General features: G+C 42.3%; 1 protein-coding gene across 4 annotated transcripts in view; it reads right to left on the reverse strand.

The window, feature by feature from the left end:
• Positions 1-9,306: 9,306 nt before the first annotated feature.
• Positions 9,307-27,587, reverse strand: part of LOC122552184 (adhesion G protein-coupled receptor E3-like) — a 47,356-nt gene continuing 29,075 nt past the window's right edge. For 2 of the 4 annotated variants that reach the window (XM_043694773.2, XM_087983320.1), the window contains 7 exons: positions 26,257-26,457; positions 21,083-21,315; positions 19,944-20,004; positions 15,063-15,154; positions 12,569-12,737; positions 10,182-10,290; positions 9,307-9,884 (listed from right to left, as the gene is read on the reverse strand). In XM_043694773.2, the coding sequence (XP_043550708.1) occupies positions 10,204-10,290; positions 12,569-12,737; positions 15,063-15,154; positions 19,944-20,004; positions 21,083-21,315; positions 26,257-26,457 (843 nt within the window). In that variant the 3' untranslated portion in view covers positions 9,307-9,884; positions 10,182-10,203. Of the gene's footprint in view, positions 9,885-10,181; positions 10,291-12,568; positions 12,738-15,062; positions 15,155-19,943; positions 20,005-21,082; positions 21,316-26,256; positions 26,458-27,587 lie in introns of those variants that run through there. The other 2 variants (XM_043694774.2, XM_087983321.1) reach the window with 2 other exon arrangements.

The following is a 27,587-nucleotide window of genomic DNA, read 5'->3' on the forward strand; positions in this document are numbered from 1 at the left end:
TGCCAAGAGTAGATCGAGTTCGCACCTTCTCTAGTAGATACATCTATATACTGAATCAGAAAATTTTCTTGTACACACTTAACAAAATTCCTCTCTATCGAAACCCTTAACACTATAGCAGTTCCAATCTAAAATCCCATACCATAACCACCTATTATTCTTACTGATAACTGAACTCTCCTTACAAATTTGTTTCTCAATTTCCCACTGGCTATCAGGGGCTCTATAATGCAACCCTAATAAAGTGATCATCCCTTTCTTATTTCTCAGTTCCACCCAAAAAACTTCCCTGGATGTATTCCCAGGAATATCCTCCCTAAGTACAGCTGTAATGTTATACCTTATCAAAAACGGCACTCCCCCTCCTCCTGCCTCCTTTCTGTCCTTCCTATAGCATTTGTATCCTGAAACGTTAAGCTACCACCCCGGAGTCACATGTCATTGCAATGATATACAAGCCCCATGTTCCTAACCATGCCCTGAGTTCACCTGTCTTTTCCTGTTAGGCCTCTTGCATTGAAATAAATGCAGTTTAATATATCAGTACCACCTTGTTTTCTGCTTTGTTCCTGCCTGCTCTGACTGTTTGACTTGCTCCTTTTCCCAACTATACCACTCTCAGACTGATCTTTACTCACTACCTCCCTGTCTTCTGCACCTCCTCCACCCCCGCAACCTTACTAGATTAAATCCTCCTGCGCAGCACTAGCAAATCTCCCTGCCAATATTTTCCCCTTCAAATTCACGTGCAATCAGTCCTTCCTGTACAGGTCACTTCTACTGAAGAAGAGATTCCAATGATCCAAAAATGTGAACCCTTCACCCCTGCACCAGCTCATTAGCCATGTATTCATCTCCTTTAACCTCCTATTCCTACCCTCACTAGCTCGTAGTACCAGGACTAATTGAGATATTACTACCCTCAATAACATCCTACCAAACTTCCTACATTCTCCCTTCAGAATTTCAGCCTATTATCCTTCCCATGTTGTTAGTTTCAATGTGTACAATGACCATTTGCTGGTCCCACTCCCCTTTGAGAATATTCTGCACTCAATACCCTTGATCCTGGCACCAGGGAGGCAACACACCATTCTGATTTCTCGCTGTCGGCCGCAGAAATGTCTATGTTGCATTTGACTAGAGATTCCCCTATCACAGTCAATCACTTTGAAGCTGACATACCCCTTGTTACATTAGAGCCAGTTTCGGTACCACAAACTTGGCTGTTCATGTTACATTCCCTTGAGAGTCCATCACCTCTTACATTTTCCAAAACAACATACATGTTTCAGATGGGGATAGCCACAGAAGACTCCTGCACTACCTGCTTCCCTCTCCTATCTTTCCTGGAGGTAACCCATCTGTGTATCTGCAGTTTTTCTCCCTTCTTATAACTGCCATCCTTCACACCCCTTAGCTCCTGTAAGTTCCTGATTGCCCCAAACTGCCGCTCAAGCTGATCTTGCAATCTGATAGGATTCGCAATCAAAAACACTTAGAGCAGACATAATTACCAGTAACATGAAAACTCTCCCTAATCTCCCACATCCAACAGGATGAGCATATCACTCTACTAAAGACCATCTTTCCACCTTAACAATCTACAGACCCAGAAAATGGCACAGTCTTACTGCTCTAAAACACACTGCTCCTGGCTAACTTCATACCTGTGTTTTATATTTTAAAGTTTTAATCAAGTGACAGATCTCAATAAAGCATATAACCAATAAAAATCCCACTCTACTCACTATTATAGATTTTAAAAAAAAGGACAGTGAGATTGCACTTTAAAACCACGCACTTATTTGCTCCCAAGCTGTGAGCTCTCCCATGCAGGTTTGTCCAAGGTCGGCTGTGACTTTCGCTGTTTGCTAATTTTCTTAGACCCACTCCAATGTCCAGAAATACTTGAACTCAAACAGCAAAGGCAGTGGCTGTGCAGATTCACTGCTGTGTCAGACAGTGTAGATCTCTCTCTCTCACTCTCTCTCTCACTCTCCCTCTCTCTCTCTCTCTCTCTCTCCCCCCCACTCCCTCACTCTCTCTCCCTCCCACTCTCCCTCCCACTCTCCCTCCCACTCTCCCTCCCACTCTCCCTCCCACTCTCCCTCCCACTCTCCCTCCCACTCTCCCTCCCACTCTCCCTCCCACTCTCCCTCCCACTCTCCCTCCCACTCTCCCTCCCACTCTCCCTCCCACTCTCCCTCCCACTCTCCCTCCCACTCTCCCTCCCACTCTCCCTCCCACTCTCCCTCCCACTCTCCCTCCCACTCTCGCTCCCACTCTCGCTCCCACTCTCGCTCCCACTCTCGCTCCCACTCTCGCTCCCACTCTCGCTCCCACTCTCGCTCCCACTCTCGCTCCCACTCTCGCTCCCACTCTCGCTCCCACTCTCGCTCCCACTCTCGCTCCCACTCTCGCTCCCACTCTCGCTCCCACTCTCGCTCCCACTCTCTCTCTGTCACACACTCACACAGACCATATTGACTCTACCTTTGTCTCGCTTCCTCCTTTTTAAAGTTATGTTGTTTTGGTATTCTTATCCCCAAAGTTCCAAAACAATTCAACAGCTTATAAAACAGCAGTTACTGCTCCTGGAATTTAAGGAAATCAGCTCCAACACCTAAAATACTTAAAGGGAGCAACTCTTGTAGCCACATCTTGGTCGAAACAGAGTTCTTTCCAATTCCCTGCCAAGCTATCACCTGGACTTGGATTCAATTCAAAGTCCACAATGAGGGATCAGCCCTGAAGGTTATAGACTGAACCTGCACAAAAGATTGGTGCCAATAGGGATGGATCTGTAAGCTGAATACACTAAGGACTTTGAACATTATTTCAGTACAGATAATTCTGCAATAATGTGTGTTTCGTTAGTGCGAATTTGCTGGAACACAAATGACGAATTGGGGACACTTTTTAAAGCATGAACTTTTAAAGCATCTATTGGTTATAATGTGATTTCGGCCCGATTCGTTTCAGTGGTGCTGCAATATGCGATTTCTTATAACCGAGATCGCACAAGAAGACAACTACCATGTTATAGCAGAGCCGACATCGAACATTGTTTCATGATGTTATGTCTACTATGGATGCCAAATACAGGCACCTGCTGTGGAGACCCGTGGAAATTCGCAATCTTTTTGCATTGGGAAATGTACAATTTATTTGAAATGAATATTAATTTTGTATCTAAAGTGTTAAAATTTTATGTCAAATATTCCAGTTAAAAACGTCTTAAAACTGACTGCGGGATTTCCGTCCTGGGCGATGAGTTGAATATCCATTATGAAATCACCAGGCAGTTTTCTGAGACCCACCATCTGTCCCATTAACAATGGTGTAAGTTTGTTGTGGAGTTCAAGAAATAGGGTCACCACAATGTAGGACCACTCTTCAACCATAATCAGTTTTTGGAGGTGCAAGTATTTTTATATGATCCTATGAAGGAAAGAAAGATATGCATTTATAAAGCAACTTTCCCAATCTCAGATTGTACCATCGGCAAAATTGAAGCATCTCTGTTGTAATGTGGGAAACGTGGCAGTCAATTTGCGCACACCAAGTTCACGCAAACAGTAACAAAACAATGACTAGCTAACCTGTTTTACTTATGTTGGTTTAAAGATAAAAATTGGACAGGACACCTAAGACAGAATACTTATCTTGAAATTAGAGTTATCGAGTTATACAGCACGGAAACAGATCCTTTGGTCCAACTCAGCCATGGTGACCAGATATCCTAAATTGAAATAGTCCTATTTGCCAGCATTTGGCCTATATCCTTCTAAACCTTTCCTATTCATATACTTATCCAGATGCCTTTTAAGTGTTGTAATTGCCCCAGCGTCACCACTTACTCTGGTAGCTTATTCCATACATGTACCACCCTTTGCATGAAAAGGTTGCCCGTTAGGTCCATTTTGAAACTTTCCCCTCTCACCCTAAACCTATGCCCTCTCGATCTGGACTCCCTACACCCCAGGGAAAAGACTTTGTCTGTTTACCTTATCCATGCCCTTCATGATTTTATAAACCTCTATAAGGTTACTCTTCAATCTCTGACGCTCCAGGGAGAACAGCCCCAGCCTATTTAGCCTCTCCCTTCAATCCTGGCAACATCCTTGTAAATCTTTTCTGAACCCTTTCAAGTTTCACAGCATCCTTCCTATAGGAGGGAGTCTAGAATTGCACCCAGTATTCCAGAAGTGGCCTAACCAATATCCTATATAGCTGCAACATGACTTCCCTATGCCGATACTCTATGTTCTGACCAATAAAGGAAAGCATTTCAAATGCCTTTTTCACTATCCTAGCTACCTAGTGTATATGCCTTGGTCCTGCACTGCGTGTTTGTCCTCAATTCTCTGGTGTGGATCCAGAAAGCTACAGACTCCTACTCATGCTACACATTGAACCAATAATTATCGTAAACTTATTTGAGGGATATGTATTTTGCAGCCTGGCAATCATTTATTGCCTGTCCCAAGTTGCTCTTGCGAAGGTTGTGGTGAGCTTCCTTCTTGAATTTCTGCAGTCCACATGCTATAGGGTGCCCACAATGCCCTCTATGAGGGAATTCCAGGGTTTTGACCCAGCAACTGTGAAGGAGCAATGTATTTCCAAATCAGGGTGGAGCGTTGGTTGCAGGGGAACTTGCAGGTGGTGGTGTTTCCATTGTATCTGCTGCCTTTGTCCTTTTAGATGGAAATGGCCATGGGTTTGGAATGTACTGTCTAAGGACCTTTGGTGAATTTCTTCAATGCAGCGTGAAAATAGAACGCACTTCTGCTCCCCAGTGCTGAAGGGAGTGGATGCTGGTGGACATGATGTCAATCAAACGAGCTGCTTTGTCCTGGATGGTGACAAGCTTCTTGAGTGTTGTTGGAGCCCCATACATCCGGGCAAGTAAGGAGTATTCCATCACTCTCCTGACTTGTGTTCTGTGTAATGAAGATGTGGGTGTACTGTACCTTTAACAGAGTTAAAAGCTAGCAGAACTACCTGACAGCACCAAGTGTTCTGAAAAAAGATATAATGTAGCATTTGGTCGAACAACCTGATTAGCTAGTTGCAAAAACAAATTCGAATTAGGTCAATAAGTTTAAAATATACCCCCCCAAAAAACCGAACTCCAGTCAATTTTGAATTTCGTATGTTGACAATCTTAAAAGCCAATAAAAGGCAATCTTATGACACAATCTGATGCTTTGGGGGTGTATAAGACCAGGGAAAATTGAACAGTCGGGGGGAGAACTGCCAAGCTAAAGACATCTGTTGGTTGCCCGGAGAATAGCTCTCTTAAAGGTACCTTTATTGATCTGTGACCTGTGAAGCAGTGAAGGTAATACCATTGAATGTCAAGAGGTAGTGGTTAAATTGCCTCTTATTGGCGATTGTCATTGCCTGGTACTTGTGTGATGCACATGTTACTTGCCACTTGTCAGCTTAAGTATGGATATTGTCCAGATCTCGTTACATTTGAACATGGACTGCTTAAGTACCTGAGGAGTTGCAATTAGTGCTGAACATTATGCAGACATTGGCAAACATGCCGATTTATGACCTTATAATGGAATGAAAATCATTAATGAAGCAACTGAAGATAGTTGGGCCTCAGACATGACCCTGATGAACTCCTTCCTGCATGACTATCCTAGAGCTGAGATGATTGATCTCCAACAACCACAATCATCTTCCTTTATGTCAAGTATTACTCCAACCATCAGAGAGTGTTCCCCCTCTGAACACACATCAATTCCAGTTTTGGTAGTGCCTTCTTGATGTCAAGGACTGTCACTCCCACCTCACCTCTAAAATTCAACTCTTTTGTCTATATCTGAATCAAGGCAACACTGAGGTCAGGGAGTGGCTCTGGCAGAACCCAAACAGGGCATCTGTGAGTAGGTTATTGCTGAGCAGATGCTGCTTGATAGAATTGTTGATGACACCTTCCATCACTTTACTGATGATTGAGATAAACAGATCGTGTCGTAATTGGCTGGGTGACACTCTTCCTGCTTTTTGTGTACAGGATATGGCTGGGAAATTTTTCACATTGTACTGGAAATTTTTCCACTAACTGTACTGGAAGAGCTTGGCTAGGGGAGTCGCACGATCTGGAACAGAAGTCTTCAGTACAGTTGTCATTGTTACTGATATCATGTTGTCAATTGAATTGGCTTTATGCCAAGTATGACTACAACCAGCAGAGAGATTTCCCCATGACACTAATTGATTGCAGATTTGATGGGGTTCCTTAATGTCACACTCAATTGAGTGTATTTGATGTCATGGGCTACCTTTTTGAAATGTTTTGAGGTGGTCTGGGCTGGTCCATAACACATCTCATTTTCTGGTTTGCCTGGTGCTGGTATTGGCATGCCCTCCTGCATGCTTCATTGAATCAGGCTTGATCCCTTGGCTTGATAGTAATGGTTGAGAATATGCTAGGCCATGAGGTTGCAGATCCATCCTATAGGGCAATCTGCTGCTAGGAGACAGTGAGGACTGCAGATGCTGGACATCAAAGTTGAGAGTGTATTGCTGGAAAAACACAGCAGGTCAGGCAACATCCGAGGAGCAGGAAAATCGACATTTTGATCGGGAATCAGCAATCTGCTGCTGTTGATGATCCATAGCACCTTATTGATGCCCGGTCTGGAGTTGCTAGATCTATTTGAAGTCTGTCATGATTTGGAGGAGCCGGTGTTGGATTGGGCTGGACAAAGTTAAAAATCTCACAGCACCAGGTTATAGTCCAACAGGTTTATTTGTTGACGATCATCTGGTGAAGAGGTAGTGTTTCGAAAGCTAATGCTTACAAATAAACCTTGGACTATAATCTGGTGTTGTGAGTTTTAACCTTGTCCATTTAGGACAGTGATTGTGCCAGACAATAGGATGGAGGGGATTCTCAAGTGAAGGCAGCACTTCGTCTCCACAAAGACTGTGCAGTGGTCACTTCCTACTGATACTGTCATGGGCAGATGCATCTGCAGCCAGCAGATTGGTAAGGATAAGGTCAAGTATGTTTTTTCATTTTGTTGGTTTCCTCACTATCTGCTGCAGACCCAGCTGTGTCCCTTAGGACCCAATTAGCTCAATCAGTAGTGCATCTGCTGAACCGTTCTTGGTTGTGGGCATGAAATCCCCACCTAGAGTACATTTTTGCACCCTTGCTGCTCTCAGTGCTTCGTCCAAGTGTTGCTCAACATGGAGGAGTGCTGATTGATCAGCCAAAGCGGACGGTACATGGTAATCAGCAGGAGGTGCCCTTGCCCATGTTTCACCTGCAATCATACGACCTCATCAATGTTGAGGTCTCCCAGAGTAACACCATCCTGATTGTATACCACCGTATTGCCACCTCTGCTGGGTCTGTCCTGCTGGTGTGACAGGACAAATCCACAGATGGTGATAGTGGTGTCTGGGATATTGTCTGTATGATATGAATCAGGCTGTTCCACAGAAATGCTATTATGGTTTAGTTTATTTGTCAATAAATGATTTTAGCATTAAGTCGCCTACAGTTCAGCCTTTACATTGAATGAGTTTCTTGAACAAAAGACTGATTTAAAAAGGAAATGTAATTACGTGAATTGTTCACAGCCTCCAAAAGATACCAAAGCACTTTCAACCAAAGAAGTAATTCTACTTTTCAAGCATAGTTACTGCTGGAGGGATATGTGGTTTGTATGTCGTCAATACTGTACAGCACTTTTTTATTTATGTAGTACAGACAGGAGGAGCAACAGATTTTAATCAAGCAGAGAGAAGGAAGACAAAGGCAAAAAGTCATAAGGTAAGATTTGAGATCAGATGGAGTGCATAAAGTTAAATTGCACAAGTGATGATGGTGTAAAGGGACATAAGAACTGAAATAAAGATGGGGACATCTCCAGTTTGGTATATTTTTTGTCCTTTCCGTCAGAGGTAATGCTTCAGTAGAATCTACACCTCTTCCAGAAGAGCACAATAGCCCTAAATGAACTAGAGGACATAGAGTCATAGAGATGTACAGCATGGAAACAGACCCTTCGGTCCAACCCGTCCATGCCGACCAGATATCCCAACCCAATTTCATCCCACCTGCCAGCACCCATGTAGAAAAAAAAGAGCAGAAGTCTATCTCAGTACAGGAACTAACCAGAATTAGAGCTAGGATTAATAATGTCAAAGAGAGGGAAATTGGTCAGAGGCTGCTCAAAGGACAGAGAAGATTGGGGAGGAAGGAAGACCTAGCAAATTAACAGAAGTGATTATTCTGCTAGAGTGTTTTGTGTAGAAGGGTATCATAAAAGTTCTCCAGTATATCCTGTATTGGACTCTGGATCTATCAGGGATTCTGAGGATGGAAATTGACAAAGAAAATGGATCATTCACAGTGATGAAACTCAAACGAGTTTTTGAAATATTCAGATTTCAGGATGAATTTATGACTACTGAGACAGTGAGGAAGAAGGATGATCTTGGAATGGGAAACAATTGTTTGCAGGTTATTCCAGACATGCCTTACAATCTATTCTTACACCAGGCTCATTTTGATAGAAGGCAATTTTTCAGGATCATTTTGTACATTATAAGCTATAATCACTACCATCACAGCCCAAATAAACCATTGATAATGTATTGTGACATCTGTGATATTTGCCACATGCTTTTCTAGTTCATTTTATTAAATCATTTAAAATGTTCATGTTTGGCAAGAGTAGTCAGAGTTATAGAACCAAGGTTAGGTAAATAGAGTTAACCCATAGATTAGTGATAATTGGATGAATTGCACAGAACAGGCTTGATGAATTGAATGGCTTCCTTGTATCCTAAGTTTTAATAATAAGCAACTGACTGTGTGTCATTTCTGGATGTCAGAATAGATATAAATGACATTATTTTAGATACTGCTGTGTTCTGGGTTATTTCCGAAACTTCTTTCATTTTCATGACCAAATTACAGGTGCCAATGGCAGCTGGAACCACTAATCAGCTTGATCTTTATTTTGTTAAGGGTATTGGTTAGATTAGTCTAGTCTCAACATAAGCCAAAACAGAAATTGCTGGGAAAGTTCAGCAGGTCTGGCAGAGTTCATGTTATGGGTCAGTTCTGAGGAAGGGTCACCTGACCTGAAACGTTAACTCTAATTTCGCTCTATGGATGCTGTTAGATCTGCTGAGCTTTACCAGCAATTTCTGTTGTTGGTTCTGACTTACAGTATCCACAGTTCTGCATTTTTATTTATTCTAGGCTCAACTCTGCATCAGTCATTGGACTACACGTGAGTTGCCCATTGAAGTGTCACACAAATCAAAATTTGGAAACATAACTTGCCATCAAAACACAAAGTGTGAGCTAAACTATACATATTATTTTATTTACAGTTAGGAACATGAAATGTGAAAACTTAGCAGAGCATGAATGCAATATAATTGATTTCATCTATCCATTAAAAAATACACAGCAAAATACAGGTAATAGTGCCTTGGCAAACTGCCTTTGCTCCTGTTTTTGGTGAGATGATTTCTCAGGTTGATTTTTTTTCCTTAAGGAGAATCGGAGAAAGATGAATCCTGAGAAAATGTCTCATTTTGTTCATATATAAAAAGTAGAATCATGATTTGTTCTTAACATATCATAGAACAGGAAATAAATCTCATCTTGGTGTTATCCACACCTCCTTGATAGCTAATGAATAAGAAAATCACACCTTTCACTTCTATCTTCAATCAAAATATAATGAACTGATCACGAAACAAACAATTAGCTATATATATTTCTCAATGAACTAAGAATTTTCTTGATACTGGATTAAAAACAAGTAAAATTCAGAAATAATTGTACATCTTGTAGTTTATGCTTCTTCAGCCTATATTTTGGCTTCACTCTGGGGAGAAAAAGAAAAAAAAAATTATTCAGATTTTTGGTCTGCTTAATCTCACAGCAGATGACATTCCACAATAAATAGGGTAAGGGACAATAGGGTCTTTTCAGCATCCCAAATTGTTGCTGCCTCTGGGATCTTTGTATAAGGTTGCAATATATGGACAATGTGTCTTAGTTCTGCAACAAATAAAATACACCTTGTTGATAATTATCTAGGTTTAAGGAAAAACCTTTTATGGATGTGAGAAACATTCACCCTGCTGTTCAACTGCAGAACAACTGGAAACTGCAGACTTACCCACATCACTGACTGATTTGGATTAGGTGGTATCAGAATAAAGTGTTGAAGTGGATGTTTTGTGCTTTCGCATAGCTCCCAGAAACCATTTCTTAAATTCATCTCTCACCTTTGAGAAAGAAGATCATAGAGAGATTTCAAAAAGATGCTGTGGCTATTGATTTGAGACACCGAGTCGTAGAAGCACAGAGTCATGCAGCATGGAAACAGACCCTTTGGTCCAAACAGTCCATGCTGAACATAATTCCAAAATAAACTAATCCCACCTGCCTGCTACTGGCCCATGTCTCTCCAAACCTTTCCTAATCATATAGTTATACAAATATCTTTTAAATGTTGTAATTGTACTCATATTCATTATTTTCTCAGGAAGTTCATTCCACACGCAAACCACACTCTGCATAAATGATTTGCCCCCATTCCTCTCTTCTTTCCTAGTCTTGAAATCTCCCATCCTTGGCAAAAGACAACTACCATTAACTCTGTCTGTATCACTCATTACTTTTTAAAATTTGCACATTTTGAAATTTTCATCTTGCTCACTTATTGTATTTGATCCAGAAATTATATTTTTCTTTATTGCTTCCCTTCCTGCTCTTCAAATTGGAAGGATGCTATTGGAATAAAACATCTCCTGTTGAAGATAGATGTTACCTGTAATGACACTACAGCTTTAAGAGGTATTTTTTCATTTTTTTTTATGAAGAGAGGTTAAGACTGAATTTATTGAATTTGCCTTTGCCAAAGGTGTGTTTATGAGACATTACTATATTGGAACAGTGCTGTTTAGTATTTAAATAATCTAATATTGTGTTAAGTTTTCTAATAGAGTTAGGTTATTTCCTTTGTTTGTATTTTAAGTATTGTGTTAGAATAAGGTGTGTTTTGCTTCAAACCTGGTAGTTTGACCAACTGAATTACATCCCGAACACACAGCCTTACACTTGCCTTTGAACATAAGAAACATTTGTGTCTTGGTTATCATCTTAATGTATGTTGAGAGGGTTTGGACGGTCAACATCAAATAATTGTAGATATAATAATTTTCATGGCTGTAGCTCTTGCTGGACAGCCAGCATTTGTTGCCCTCCCTAATTGATATTGAACGAGTGGCTTGCTAGTGCTTTTTCAGAGGGTAGCTAGTGTGGATTTGGAGACTCATGGATTTGGAGTCAAACCACGCAAAACAGCAGATTTCCTTCCCAAAGGAGCATTACTGATCCAGGTGGACTTTTTAATGATCTTGGTTACAATTGCTGAGACTAGCTTTCAGTTCAAATTTTTATTAATTGAATTTGAATTGCTGTGGTAGGATTTGAACTCAGACCATTTGGCTGGATTTCTGGTCCAGTGAGCCACCATCTCCCTGACAAGTATAGATGGCTTTAAAGTAAAGCTTCACTGAGATTGCCAAAAATCAAAAAAATAAACATTGCCCCCAACCCCCTTTTCAATCTTGCAGTTTTATGCCCACATCTATCTAAGGTGTTAAGTTCAAGACAGGGGTTGGTTGAGGAGAAGGCAAGACCAACAAGTATCTTCTTGCTTAGGTTTAGGCTTCTTCAAATCTCTCTTTACTGTGTGTTACCACTATATATGTATACATGAGGATCTGAGATGTACCAGATTCTAAGAATACTGTCACATTGTTAAGATATTATTCCTAGAACTTGATTGGTTCTTCTTTCTATCTAACCAACTCTGCCCATAATATTCTATTTATGCCCTCATGACGCCGTTTCTCACTTCACATATGTATGGCCTTTTGTTTTGAACTCCCTACAAATGTAAATACCTTTGTTGAATTTTTCATCACAAACCTCTTCGTAATTTTACAAGTCTTCATAAAATTGTCTCTCGGTTATCTAGAGAAATCAGCTGTACCATTAAAATTCTCAGATGTGCTATCATCCTTATAAATAGTTTTCCCCATACATCTATATCATTTTTGTGTAATGAAGACCCAAACTTAGCAAGGTATTCCATCATCACAGAAGCCCTACAATGTGAAAGCAGGCCCTTCAGCCCAACATGCCCACACCAACCCTCTGAAGAGTACCCATTCCCCTACCCTATTACTCTACATTTACCCCTGACTAATACACTTAATCTATATATCCCTGAATACAGTGGGCAATTTAGCTTGGCCAATTCACCTAACCTGCACATTTTTGGATTGTGGGAGGAAACCGGAGCACCTGGAGACATGGGGAGAAAGTGCAAACTCCACAAAGATAGTCACCTGAGACTGGAATCAGACCTGGATCCCTGGCACTGTGACTAAGTGCCGCCTAGTCACTTTCTGCAAAGTATTCTGAGTGGGCTCTAAGCATAATTTTATACAAATTTAGCATAACATTACACTGTGTCAGTATTGTATACCATACCTCAGTACTGAAAACACACAGGATAAGAAAAATCAGGAAGCCTTGGAGAGGTATAATTACAATGAATATGTATTCCAATATTTCACTGGAACCTTTGTTAACAAAGAATCCAATAATCCAGGGGCATCCCAAGATAACTAGCTGAAAAAGTATTTTAAATGTCAGCATTCTGCAAAAGGAAACAAAATGATTCTGTTGTAACAAAATTGTATTAAAGTATGCTGATGAATTTTGCTCAAGCCATTAAGTATGAATAATTTCAGCTTCTTAAATCTCCAAGCCCCAGCACTCAAATCCTCTAACATTGCCTTCCATTCACCCCTTCTGCTGTTAGTGTCACACTCCTCTTGGTGATAGGAGTTCAATTAAATTGGTCTCGTTTTCTGTAACGTGAAATTCAGGCAAGGGGATTGGGAACTCGAGGGCTACCAACCACTGGTAACAGTTTTAATATAACTCCCAAATAACAGCCAATACAATGATAAGTAAAATGTCTTTAAATGCAGCACACTACTGTGATGTGGAGTGGAATGCCCTGTCTGAAAGGGTGGTGGAAGCATATTCAACAGTAACCTCTGAAAGAGAACTGGAGGAACACTTGAGGAAAAAAATGCATGAGTATGGGGAAATAGTTGCACAGGAACAAACTGGATAGCACTTACAAATATCCAGCTTGAGCATGATGGCCCAAGTGCCTTTCTATAGTGCATGGTTCTTATAAACTGGACATTTAATATTTCATAGAAAAATCAATATGGAATTGAGTAATGCTGTAATACTGGAAACTTACCAAGATATGCCTTTTGGAAAAGAAAGTTAATAGTGTGTAAAACATAGTCATAGAGTCATACAGCACAGAAACAGACCTTTTGGTCCAACCAGTCCATGCCGAACCTAATTCCAAACTAAACTAGTCCCACCTGCCTGCTCCTGGCCCATATCCCGTTAAATCTTTCCTATTCATGTATCTATCCAAAGGTCTTTTAAATGTTGTAATTGTACATGCATCCACCACTTCCTCAGGATGTTCATTCCACAAGCGTTTGCCTGTCATGTCTTTTTTAAATCTCTCTCCTCCTTAAAAATGTGCCCCTAGTCTTGGAATTCCCCACCTTAGGGAAAGCTCAACTACCATCAACTCTATCTATGCCTCTCCGTATTGGATGTAGGTTTGCTCGCTGAGCTGAAAGGTTCATTTCCAGATGTTTTGTTACCTTACTAGGTAACGAAACGTCTGGAAATGAACCTTTCAGCTCAGCGAGCAAACCTACATCCAAAACCTCAACCTGAGCTACAAATCTTCTCAAAACTCACTCAGGCCTCTCATTATTTTATAAACTTCTATCAGGTCACCTTTCAACTTCCTATGCTCCAGTGGAAAAATGTCTCAGCTTATCCAGCCTTTCTTTATAACTCAAACCTTCCATGCCCAGCAATGTCCTGGTAAATCTCTCCTGAATCCACTCCTTCATGATAATATCCTTCCTATAACTGGGCAATCAGAACTGGACACCGTATTCCTGAAGAGCTTCGCCAATGTCCTGTACGACCTCAACATTATGTCTCAACTCCTATGCTCGAAGGACTGAGCAATGAAGGCAATGGTGCCAAACACCTTTTTAACCGCCCTGACTACATTTGTTGCAAGCTTTAAAGAATTACGTACCTGCACCCCAGATCCCTCTGTTCTACAACACTATCCAAGGCCCTACCATTAATTATGTAAGCCCTACCCTTGTTTGTTATAGCAAAGTGCAAATTTAACCAGATTTAACTCCATCTGCCGTTTTTCAGCCGATTGTAATCTTGGAAAACCTTCTTAATGTCTACTATGCCATCAATTTTGGTGTCATCTGCAAACTTACTAACCATGCCTTCTATATTATCATCCAAATCATTTATATAATTGACAAACAAAAGAGGACCTAGAACCAATCCCTGGATTGAACTCTGCTGATCACAGGCCTCCAGTCAAAAACAACCCTTCACCATTACTCCCTGTCTCCTGACATAAAGCAATTATGTATTCAATTGGCAAGCTCACCCTGAATCCCATGTGACCTAACTTTACTAATTAGTCTACCATGCGGAATCTTGTCAAAGGCTTTACTAAAGTTCAAATAAACAATGTCTACTGCTCTGCCCTCAACCCTTTTGGTAACCTCCAAAACATTCAATCAAGTTTGGGAGACGCGATTTTCCTGACACTAAAACATGCTGACTGTCCCTAATCCATTTTTGCTCTCTGATTATCCATAATCCTAACTTTTATAATCACTTCCAACCATTTACCCACAACCAAAGTCAAACTCACGGGTCTACAGTTCCCCAGTTTCTCCTTACAAACTTTCTGAAACAAAGATACAACGTCAGCCACCCTCCAGCCATCAGGCACCTCACCCAGACAGCTGATTTGCTATAACACCCATTCTACCTCCTTAGATGCATTTCCTTTTTGAGTTGGGAAAATATTCAATAATGTAATTCAACACACCTGGAATCTTTGATTTGTGATATTTCAGTGTTGCGTTTAGAAATCTGCTCAGTCAGTATCCAGAATGTTCTACCGAACATGACAATATTAACCTGCAGGACAATTAGAATATCTGGATCTTAACATAATCAGTCAGCTTTTCCAGGGCATATAAAACATAAGCAAGTTCACATGAGAAACACCCTAAAGTGCAATGGAAATTAGTATAACAACTCAAGATGCCTAAGAGAAAGATTTTGACATGAATATGTACTTATTTTTACATGGTTTCCTACTGGCTATACATTTGTTTTTATTTTATTCTTTAATGAAGTATGGGATTTACTTCAATTGAAAACAACAAATGTTGAAGATCACAGCAGGTCAGACAGCATCCATAGAGAGACAGCAAGCTCACGCTTTGAGTCTAGATGACTCTTCATCACTTCAATTATTTATTTATTGTCCATTCTGAACTGCCCTTGAGAAGAGTGTGATGAGCTACCTACTTGATTAAAACTAAGTGATTTGCATGCCCTTTCAGATGACTATATTGCTTTGGGTCTTGTGTTCTGTGGTGGTCAGGTCTAGTAAGATGGCAGATCTCCTATTTCATGACATCAGCAAATAAGATGGATTTTTATAACAATTCAATGGTTTCATGATCATGGTAACTTTTTTTTTTAAATTCCAGATTTTGTTCATGAATTGAATTTTTATTCCCCAGCTGTTGTGGTGTTGGGATTTGAATTCACATCTCCAGGGTGGCTAAACAAGGCTTAAGGATTACTAGTCCAGTAACATAATGATCACGCCGATTGATGATGTCACTTCCGCCCCCATAATGGCCACTCCCACAACCACTTCCGCCCCTCACAATTCCTCATACATCACATGTGACATCACTTCCGTCCGCCCCCTCATCATCGCTGATGTCACACGCTCAGTGACACCCCTACTGCCGTGTCTGCCACCACTTCTGCCCCCACCGCCACTCGTCTGCATTCTGCTGACACGCCCCCCACATATCCCGCTGTCACCATTCCCAGCCCCCAGAACCCTGAGGGGAACACCACCCCTGCTCATGACTCCACCCCCATTCCCCCCACCATCACGCCCACTCCAGTTACCGGCTCCGCCCCCACTCCCAGCTCCACACCACACCAGGTCTTAGCTCCCAGCCCTGCCGAGTTTTCACCATCCCTCCAGACCTTCCCCTCACTGAAGACGAACGATCAGTCCTCAGCAAAGGACTCACCTTCATCCCCCTCCGTCCACGTATCAACGAATTTAATACACGCCGTGACGTCGAACATTTCTTCTGCCGCCTACGCCTCCGAGCTTACTTTCACAATCAGGACTCCTGCCCATCTTCAGAGGACCCCTTCGCACACCTCCAACACACTGCATCCACCTGGACACCCCATGCTGGCCTATTACTCGCCCTCGACCTCTTCATTTCCAACTGCTGCTGGAACATTGACCGCCTCAACCTGTCTAACCCCTCCCCCACTCCAACCTCTCACCCTCACAACGCACAGCCCTCCAATCCCTCTGCTCCAATCCCAATCTCACCATCAAGCCAGCAGATAAAGGGGGCGCAGTGGTAGTCTGGCACACTGACCTCTACACCGCTGAAGCCAAGCGCCAACTCGAGAACACCTCTTCCTACCGCCCCCTCGACCATGACCCCACCCCCCATCACCAAACCATCATCTCCCAGACCATACAGAACCTCATCACCTCAGGAGATCTCCCACCCACAGCTTCCAACCTCATAGTCCGGGAACCCCGCACTGCCCGGTTCTACCTCCTTCCCAAGACCACCCTGGCCGACCCATTGTCTCAGCATGCTCCTGCCCCACTGAACTCATCTCTACCTACAACGACACTGTCCTATCCCCCCAAGTCCAGGAACTCCCCACATACGTTCGAGACACCACCCACACCCTCCACCTCCTCCAAGACTTCAGTTTCCCCGGCCTCCATTGCCTCATCTTCACCATGGATATCCAAACCCTCTACACCTCCATCCGCCATGACCAGGGCCTTTTTCCTCTCCCGACGTCCCCAATAGTACCCTTCCACCGACGCACTCATTCGTTTGGCCGAACTGGTCCTCACCCTTAACAATTTCTCCTTTGAATCCTCCCACTTCCTCCAGACCAAAGGGGTAGCCATGGGCACACATATGGGCCCCAGCTATGCCTGTCTCTTTGTTGGCTACATAGAACAGTTGATCTTCCGTAATTACACCGGCACCACTCCCCACCTCTTCCTCCGCTACATTGATGACTGCATTGGCGCCACCTCATGCTCCCGTGAGGAGATTGAGCAATTCATCAACTTCACCAACACATTCTACCCTGACCTTAAATTTACCTGGACCATCTCTGACACCTCCCTCCCCTTCCTGGACCTCTCCATCTCCATTAATGACGACCGACTTGATACTGACATTTTTTACAAACCCACCGACTCCCACAGCTACCTGGATTACACCTCTTCCCACCCTACCTCTTGCAAAACTGCCATCCCGTATTCCCAATTCCTCCGCCTCCGCCGTATCTGCTCCCAGGAGGACCAGTTCCACCGCAGAACACACCAGATGGCGGCTTCCTTTAGAGACCGCAATTTCCCTTCCCACTTGGTTAAAGATGCCCTCCAACGCATCTCGTCCACATCCCGCACCTCCGCCCTCAGACCCCACCCCTCCAACCGTAACAAGGACAGAACGCCCCTGGTGCTCACCTTCCACCCTACCAACCTTCGTATAAACCAAATCATCCGCCGACATTTCCGCCACCTCCAAAAAGATCCCACCACCAGGGATGTATTTCCCTCCCCACCCCTTTCCACCTTCTGCAAAGACCGTTCCCTCCGTGACTACCTGGTCAGGTCCACGCCCCCCTACAACCCACCGTCCCATCCTGGCACCTTCCCCTGCCACCGCAGGAACTGCAAAACCTGCGCCCACACCACCTCCCTCACCTCCATCCAAGGCCCTAAAGGAGCCTTCCACATCCATCAAAGTTTTACTTGCACATCCACTAATATCATTATTGCATCTGTTGCTCCCGATGCGGTCTCCTCTACATTGGGGAGACTGGACGCCTCCTAGCAGAGCGCTTTAGGGAACATCTCTGGGACACCCGTACCAACCACACCGCCCTGTGGCCCAACATTTCAACTCCCCCTCCCACTCTGCCGAGGACATGGAAGTCCTGGGCCTCCTTCACCGCCGCTCCCTCACCATCAGGTGCCTGGAGAAAGAATGCCTCGTCTTCCGCCTCGGAACACTTCAACCCCAGGGCATCAATGTGGACTTCAACAGCTTCCTCATTTCCCCTTCCCCCACCTCACCCTAGTTCCAAACTTCCAGCTCAGCACTGTCCCCATGACTTGTCCTACCTGCCTATCTTTTCCACCTATCCACTCCACCCTCCTCCCTGACCTATCACCTTCATCCCCTCCCCCACTCACCTATTGTACTCCATGCTACTTTCTCCCCCCACCCCCACCCTCCTCTAGCTATCTCTTCAGGCTCTCTGCCTTTATTCCTGATGAAGGGCTTTTGCCTGATACATCAATTTTGCTGCTCATCAGATGCTGCCTGAACTGCTGTGCTCTTCCAGCACCACTAATTCAAAAACATAATGATCATGGCTAGTACAGAACCAAGTGTTCTTTATGGAATGGATTATGACTCGGAACAACCCAACTTGACCAGGAAATAACAGATTCTCACCAATTCTTTCCAGCAAAGTGTGTGTTTTAGGAAACCATCCTTCTTTTCCCCAGGTAAACATTTATGTGGTGCCTCTTGGGGGTCACATCAATGACAACAAAGTCCTCCCTTTCCCCCTCAGCATTGTCTCAAGAAAGGTTTTCTGGCATCTGAATTCAAGAGTTAATTGAGTCAAAGTTTTCTTCCCAGTGAATCCCAACACATCCAAAATCCATCATTATGTCTCTTATTATCTCTGTACTTTTGGTTGCCCTCCATCACATTGCCCCCCAGATACCTCTTTAAAATTCATCTTGCTCCATCCATCTTGTTTCACACTGAGCTGAACTTTTCACCTTACATTCAGACCATTTCTCATTGTTTGTTAGGGTTTCCATCACTACCCTACCACCCAATCACAGCTGAAACCCTCAATCGATGCCACTGTTATATTCAAGTTCGACTCAACTAACATTGTCCTGCCCAGCCTTCCTGCCTGGATCAAACATTGAATCATTCCAAAGCCCTACAAATGAGTCTTTTCCTGCATATAATGTGAGACGGCCGTTAGCCCCGGAAAGTTAAACTTGTTTATGATGAGCAGTGAAATAATATGAAACCCTAAGCTTATTAGAAATGAAAGCAAGACTTGCATTTATATAGCACCTTCCATAATCTCAGGACATTCTAAAATGCTTTCCAGACAATGAAGTACTTTGAACTGTCGTCACTATTGAATTTTAAGAAACACAGCAACCAATTTTCACACAGCAAGGACTGTAACAATAATCAGTTTTTATTAGCAATGGCTAAAGGGGTAACTGTGGGTGAGATACCAGATATAAGTCCACTGCTACTCTTTGAGATGAAATCACAGGATATTTTACACCCACGTGAGATAGCCTTGGTTTAATATCTCATTTGAAAGATAGTATTTCCAACAGTGGAGCATTCCCTCAAATATTTGAGTTATGGGCTCAAATCTTGAAGTAGGACTTGAGCTCACAGCCTCAGGATTCAGAGACAGGAAGGCTACCCACTACTGAATACCAATAGGGGAAATGGCAGATTTTTTCCTGATAGCTACATTCATGTTCAACTCATCTGTGAAAAGAGTAAAAGATAAGAGAACACTACCAAAGCAGCAACAATTGAAACAAGGATTTAGGTGTTACCAAAATTATCAGAAGCACAGGTCCGGAGAAGTACCAATTATTTTCTTTCTGTACAAAGCAGCTGCAGTGGAAGAAACAAAATATGCAGGTATTAATCACAGGTTAAAACACAGATTCACGTCGTTCTATGATTCGAGTGCACTGCCAGAAAGAGGAGTAGAAGCAGATTTAGCTGCAACTTTGGAAAAGCAATTGGACTTAAAGAAAAGAAAATTCAGGCAGATGGGGAGTATGGATAAGTTGGAAATGGTACAAGCACAGTAGACTAAATGACCTTTTAAATGCTGTGTTGTTCAGTAATTACAAGCTCACTGATTCAAATGCTTTTAGTTCCAATGCAGTGATATATGGGCATGCAGTTAGATTTCATAAACAAGCAATTAAGCCTTGGTTTGGAATATTTCTTTAATTATTTTAAATGACAATCTTTGGAAGGATTTATCCATTTAGCCACAAGGGGATCTCATTATGGAGGATCAAAGCATTTCTTAAGTTTATCTGCTGTGGTTTTATTTTCCACACATCAAGTTTTAGCAGAATCTTGATTTTCTTCCTTCTGTGACAGTTCATGAAACTCTCATTAATTGTTGATGCAAAGGCACATCCTTTCTCCTGATGTTTCTGGGAGTATTTTTGAAAGAAAATAACTTAAAATGATACAGAAACTTTCACAACCTCAGGGCTTCCTAAAGTGCATTTGAGCATATTAGGTCCTCTTGATATTTTACACTCACCTAAGGTAGCCATGGTTTAATATCTCATTTGAAAGGTATTTCCAACAGTGGAGCATTCCCTCAAAAGCTTGAGTTATGGACTTAAATCTTGGAGTTGGATTTGAGCTCACAGCCTCAGGATTCAGAGGCAGGAAAGCTATCCACAACTGAATCCTCCTAGTTTTAATATAGGAAATGGGTCAGCCAGTTTGCACAGCATAGCAAACTTCCAAAGGCAACATGACTAAGACCAGAATAGTCAGCTGCTAGTTCAGAAAATGAGGGGAGAAAACAGAAGATCTTGGCATTGGATAAGACCAGGAGCCAATTATAATACAAAAACTATGACATGATTTTCAAGGTAAAATCCTTGGAAAGGAGGTGGGGGGTGGAGTTGGAAGTAAAACAAAGAAATCCAATACTCACTGACTATGTGACACACATGCATTTGGACATGTTGTTGCAGAAAGCACCACTAACACAACGGGGGATAAATAGCACAATGGGATCTTGAATTTTTGTATGGTGGTAGAACTGGAAACCCTCATGTTCTTCAGGTTAATTGACATGAGGTAAAGTTGTAGTCCTTCCAGAAACATCCACGCGAACACCGTCAAATAGAGATAATGTAACCCGATAGCAGTGATTGCACACACTGTCTAAAAATCAAAGGAAGATATGAATTGATATGTTAGAGCCAAATTGGTAGATTATTTGACATTTCTGCTAACAGTGAAATTATGAGAGACAAATTTGGCTAACACCAAACTTTGGTTTTGATTAAGTTGTCAGCCGTTCACACCAACAGGATAGCAAATCCAATGGAAGAGTACCTGGGATAAGCAAAAGTACCAGACTGGTAACTCTGAGTCACCTGAAGTCATGCACACTTGCCATAAAACTGTATCAACTTAATTGGAGTGGAGTTATACCAAGCTGGAGCATAAAGCCTCGGGCAAATGCAGCAGTAGTCATTTTTACCACAGATAAAACTGGACAATTTCCCTGTCTTCTCCCATTTTGTTGTTTGCTGTTGAAGAGTGTAATGGTGGAAAACGAAGAGCGGAGCATGTCACTGTTATAACCTGCATCAATATGGATGACACTGGAAGCTGCTGCTTCAAATGATAAAAAATCCAAGAAGTTGATGCAGGAGAGAGGGCTTCAGTTATGCGGATCATTGGGATACTGTCTGGGGAAGGTGGGACCTGTACAAGGAGGACAGGTTGCACCTGAATTTGAGGGGCACTAATATCCTGGGTGGGAGGTTTGCTAGAGCTCTTTTCGAGGGTTTAAACTAGTTTGGCTTGGGAATGGTTCAGAGGATGACGTAGCTGGTAAACAGCCAGATACTACATGTAGAGAGTCTGAGCAAGGGTAGACAGTTCATAGGGCAAAGTTGCAGTCAGTATGATGGGTTGAAGTGTGTCTATTTTAATGCAAGAAGTGTCAGGAATAAGGGTCATTAACTTAGAGTATCGATCAGTACTTGGAGTTACGATGTTGTGGCCAGTATGGAGACTGGGGTATCACGGGGGCAGGAATGCTAGATTTTCCAGGGTTTAGATATTCCAAAAGGAATAGGGAGGGAGGTAAAAGAGGAGAGGGAGTGGCATTGATAATCCAGGGTAGTATCACAGCTGCAGAAAGGGAGGGTGCCAAGGAGAGTTTGTCTACTGAGTCAGTATGGGTGGAGGTCAGAAACAGTAAAGGAACAGCATTTTGTTGGGAGTTTTCTATATAACGCCCCCCGCCCCCTCCCCCCGGTAGCAACACAGAGAGGAGCAGATTGGGAGGCAGATTTTGGAAAGGTGCAAAGGTAACAGGGTTGTTGTCATGGGTGACTTCCTCTTCCCACATATTGATTGGAACCTTCTTCGTGCAAATAGTTTGGATGGAGCAGATTTTGCCAGGTGTGTCCAGGAAGGATTCCTGTCTCAGTATGTAGATAGGCCAAAGTAGGCAAAGTGAGGACTGCAGATGCTGGAAATTAGAGTCTAGATTAGTGTGGTGCTGGAAAAGCACAGCAGGTCAGGCAGCGTCTGATTAAGGGCTTTTGCACGAAACTTCAACTTTCCTGCTCCTCGGATGCTGCCTGACCTGCTGTGCTTTTCCAGCACCACTCTAATCTAGACTATGTAGATGGGCTAACTAGATTGGATTTGGTGCTTGGCGACAAACCAGGTCAGTTGTCAGATCTCTCGGTGGGAGAGCATTTTGGTGATAGTAATCACAACTCCCTCACCTTTACTATAGTCATGGAGAGGGATAGGAGTAGACAGAATGGGAAAGTATTTAATTGGGTGAGAAGGGATTATAATGCTATCAGGCAGAAACTGTGGAGCATAAATTGGGAACAGACATTCTCTGGGAAATGCACGACATAAATGTGGAGGTTGTTCAGGGAGCACTTGCTGGATAGGCTTGTCCCACTGAGGCAAGGAAGGGATGGTAGGATGAAGGATCCTTGGGTGACAAGAGATGTGGAATATCTAGTCAAGAGGAAGGAGGAAGGTTACTTAAGGTTGAGAAAGGAAGAATCGGACAGGGTTCTAGAGGGTTACAAGGTAATTAGGAAGAAGCTGAAGAATGGACTAAGGAGAGCAAGAAGGGGGCATGAGAAAGCCTTGACCGGTAGGATTAAGGAAACACCCAAGGCGTTCTACATTAATGTGAAGACGAGGATGTAGGGACAAGCAGGGATAGTGGAGGGAACTTGTGCCTGGAGGTTGAGGAGGTCCTTAATGAATACTTTGCTTCAGTATTCATTAGTGAGAGGAACCTTGTTGTTTGTGAGGACAGCGTGAAACAAGCTAATATGCTCAAACAGGTTGATGTTAAGAACGAGGATGTGCTGGAAATTTTGATAAACATGAGGATAAATAAGTCTCATGGGCCCGACGGGATATACCTAAGGTTACTACGGGAAGTGAGGGAAGAAATTGTAGAGGCAATGATCTTTGTATCCTCACTGTACACTGGAGTAGTACCAGATGATTGGAGGGTGGTAAATGTTATTCCCTTGTTCAAGAAAGGGAATAGGGATAAACCTGAGAATTACAGACCAGTCAGTCTTCCATCTGTGGTGGGCAAATTATTGGAGAGTATTCTGAGAGACAAGATTTATGATTATTTGGAAAAGCATAGTTTGATTTGGGATAGTCAGCATGGATTTGTGAGGGACAGGTCATGCCTCGCAAACCTTATTGAATTCTTTGACACATTGATGAAGGTAGAGCACTGGATGTGGTGAACATGGATTTTAGCAAGGCGTTTGATAATGTTCCCCGTAGTAGGCTCATTCAGAAAGTACGGGAAGCATGGGATACAGGGAAATTTGGCTGTCTGGATACAGAAGTGGCTGGCCCATAGAAGAGACAGGGTTGGTAGTTTAGGTGTACAAGATGATGAGAGGCATAGATAGAATGAATAGTTGGAGACTTTTAACCAGAGCAGAAATGGCTATCGTGAGGGGGTATAATTTTAAAGGTAATTGGAGGAAGGTTTGGGGGGATGTCAGAGGTTGGATCTTTAAACAGAGAGTGGTGGGTTTGTGGAATGCACTGCCAGCAGTGACAGTTGAGTTGGACACATTAGGTACATTTAAGCGACTCTTGGGTAGGCACATGGATGATAGTAAAATGAAGGATATGTTGGTTAGCTTGATCTTGAGTAGGAAAAAGGGTCGTCACAAACATCAAGGGCCAAAGGGCCTGTACTGTGCTGCAGTGTTCTATGTTCTAAGCCATGTTGGTTTGCAAATGTAAGGCATTACTCAAGCAGTATGAAGTTAATAATACTGGCAGCATGAAGCTAATAAAACTGCCTTTGAGGCATGGATCGGGAAAGTGGGCAAAATGCGTTAATGGAAGATTCGATGACCTTGAAGAGTGGATGAATGCCCATTTCTCAGCGACCTTTTTCCCTTGCTGAAGCCACAAAGGCCATAGAATTTCACACCCAGGCACAAAAAAACAGAAAATATTTGACTGCATTGATAATATGGTCGACTTTGTTTGAAAACAAAATAATACTGATCATTTTCAGACCCAAGTCCCAATGTTTTTACTGTTCAAAGGTAAGTCATAGAAAGGGGTGAACTAATTGAACAATAACTTTTTAAACACGAGACCTTGAGATGTAGGAGCACAGTAGGCCCATCGGGTCCGCTCTGCCATTGAGTAAGATCATGGCATATTTTGCAACATTACTGCCTTTTTTTAAAATAAAGAAACCATTTGCAAGCAAATAGAGTTCCTTCGGGAGTTTGTCAGCGATCTCAATGCTCCATTTAAAACAAATGTGTGGATGGACACCTGCAATTTGATTTATGAGGATTTTCTTCCAGTTGATACAATGAATGATGATGCTAGAAATGGGAAAGTATAGTTATAAGGAAAGGAGCAACTTTAAATATAAGAAATAATTCACTTGGAGTACAAGAACTAAGCACTGACATAGCAGAGATTTTGAACGTAATAATGTCATTCAGTAGAGCTTTTATAAACTCAAACCAACCTAAAATGTTTTACAGCCAATGAGGTCCTTTTTGAAGGGTTGACAGTATTGGAGGAAACAGCAGCTAATTTTCAGCCAGTAAGGTCCCACAATTGCAATAAGCAAATAATCAGCTTTAGCAATGAAAGATAGAAACAAAACATACTAGAAATTCCCTTTCAAATGGAAACATGAACTCTGTTTGATCAATCTACTGGCCTCCTTAAAGGAGTAACATGTGCTTTGGATAAAAGGGAACAAGTGGATGTGCCACAGTTTAATTTCTAGAATATATTTGATAAGGTGCCACATCAAAGCTTATTGCGGAAAATAAAAAGTTTATGGTGTAAAGGGTATATTGGCATGGTTGGGAGATTGGCCACTGAACAGGAAACCGATTTGAAGTAATCATTTAAGTTTGGCAAAAAATTAAAGAATAGTGTCACAAGTCTGGGTGCTGGTCCTCAACTATTTACAATTCAGAGAAATGACTTGGATGAAGGGATGGCAGATGTGGTTACTAAATTAGTTGATGGCATAACAATAAATAAGTAAATAGGTAAATTGTCAAAAGGACACAAGGAGGTTACAAAAGATAGGTAAGTAAGTGGGCAAATGTGTGACAAATAGAGTATAATGTGGATAAATGTGAAATTATCCATTTTGGAAGGAAGAATAAAAAAGAAGCTTATGACCTAAATGGTGAGAAGTGATAATGGAATAGTAATTTGAAGCAGAAGGCACTTTACCATAGTTCTAAAGAGGGCAGGGCAGTGGATTTAGTTTTAAATTGCTTGAGGTATGACTTACGGACATTGGGATCTTTGTGACATTGGTGAGACACTTCAGACATAATGGGCCAAATGTAACCATTTGTGTTTCTAGATTTAGTCAGTGATCTCAATTTTTTTTTGACAGGCAGAGTTTGGATTGTGTTCCATTCGGTTTGAAATGACGTTGTGTAATGATAAATACATTAATATTTACTTGATTGTCACCCAGTTCTTTTATCTGCTATGTTAGCAGACACCATCGAGAGGTTTAGCTTTTCATTGTTATTTTTAGATACGGAATTGCTGCTTGGTGTGGAGAATTTGTCTTACCTTGTTACAAACTCTGTCACTTTGAGTTATGAACAGCATGTTTGCTAAGAACAAGTTCAGACACAGATGAATGTGAGAGTTGCTAACATGTGTCTTTGCTAAGGAACAGTGTGTAAAAATGAAGATCATGACCATGAGAGACACCTCCGAGATAATTAAACATGTGATTGTTATTATCGATTTAGTATCTTCAAAATGATTCTGCAAAGCAATGATAAAAAGTATTAAATTACAGGAATATTTTTATTTTGGAAAAATTATGTTGTCAATTCATACGAATGCAAGCCAATATATCTAGTAGAGTTGTAAAACAAGACTTTGGGGTCGTGAGCTCGGAAGCAGGAATGGCTGTTCAAAGTCATTGAGTCAGAAATTCTTACAGCACAGAGACAGGCCCTTCGGCCCAAACTGGTCCATGCCGATCAAAATGTCCATCAATGCTAACTCCATTTCCCTGCACTTGACTAATATCCTTCTAAATCTTTCCTATCCATGTATTTGTCCAAATGCCTTTTAAATGTTGCTAATGTACCTGCCTCAACCACTTCTGCTGGTAACTCATTCCATTTGTGCAACACCCTCTGTGTAAAAAAAGTTGCCCCTCAGCTTCCCTTTTATTCTTTCCCCTCTAACCTTAAACTGATGTCCTTCAGTCCTTGATTCCCCAACCCTAGGAAAAAACTGAGTGCATTCACCCAATCCCTCCCTCCCAAGATCTTACACACTTCTGGAACCTCACCAGTGGCTAACCATGGTGCAAAAGTATTAGCCAGAGCCCCCGCAATGTCTTCTCTAGCCTCTTGCAGTGTTCTTGGATATATCTGGTCAGGACCAGGAGATTTATCCACATTCATACATTCTAATACATCTAACACCACCTCTACTGTGATATGGACTGACCCCAAGATGTGATTACTAACTTTTCCAAGTTCCCGAGTCTTCTTGGCTTCTTCCACGGTAAACATAAAGGAGAAATATTCACTGAGGACCTTGCCCATCTCCTGCGGTTCCACACGTGCATGTCAGCTTTGGCCCTTGAGGGGTCCTATTCTCTTCTAGCTATTCTTTTTCCTTTAATATAATTAAAGAACCTCTTTGGATTCACCCTAATCTTCTCAGCCAAGGCTGTTGTGAAACACTGATTGATGCCTGACCACAGCGCGGCTCCTTTAATATCTCACTATTTTTCCACTGGAGTGTGTGACTTAAATGAATGGTCAGTGAGGCCTGATTTCTGCTGTGTGAAGAGCTAGCTGTCCATTTTGCCTGTCTTTTTATCAACTACCCCATGAATGGGAGATCAGGGGAAGGTGGTGGTCAGAGTAATAAAA

The sequence above is a fragment of the Chiloscyllium plagiosum genome, unplaced genomic scaffold, assembly GCF_037043375.1.
Source record: "Chiloscyllium plagiosum isolate Xiang-an unplaced genomic scaffold, Cpla_swu_hap1 HiC_scaffold_45, whole genome shotgun sequence".
NCBI classification, from domain to species: Eukaryota; Metazoa; Chordata; class Chondrichthyes; order Orectolobiformes; family Hemiscylliidae; genus Chiloscyllium; species Chiloscyllium plagiosum.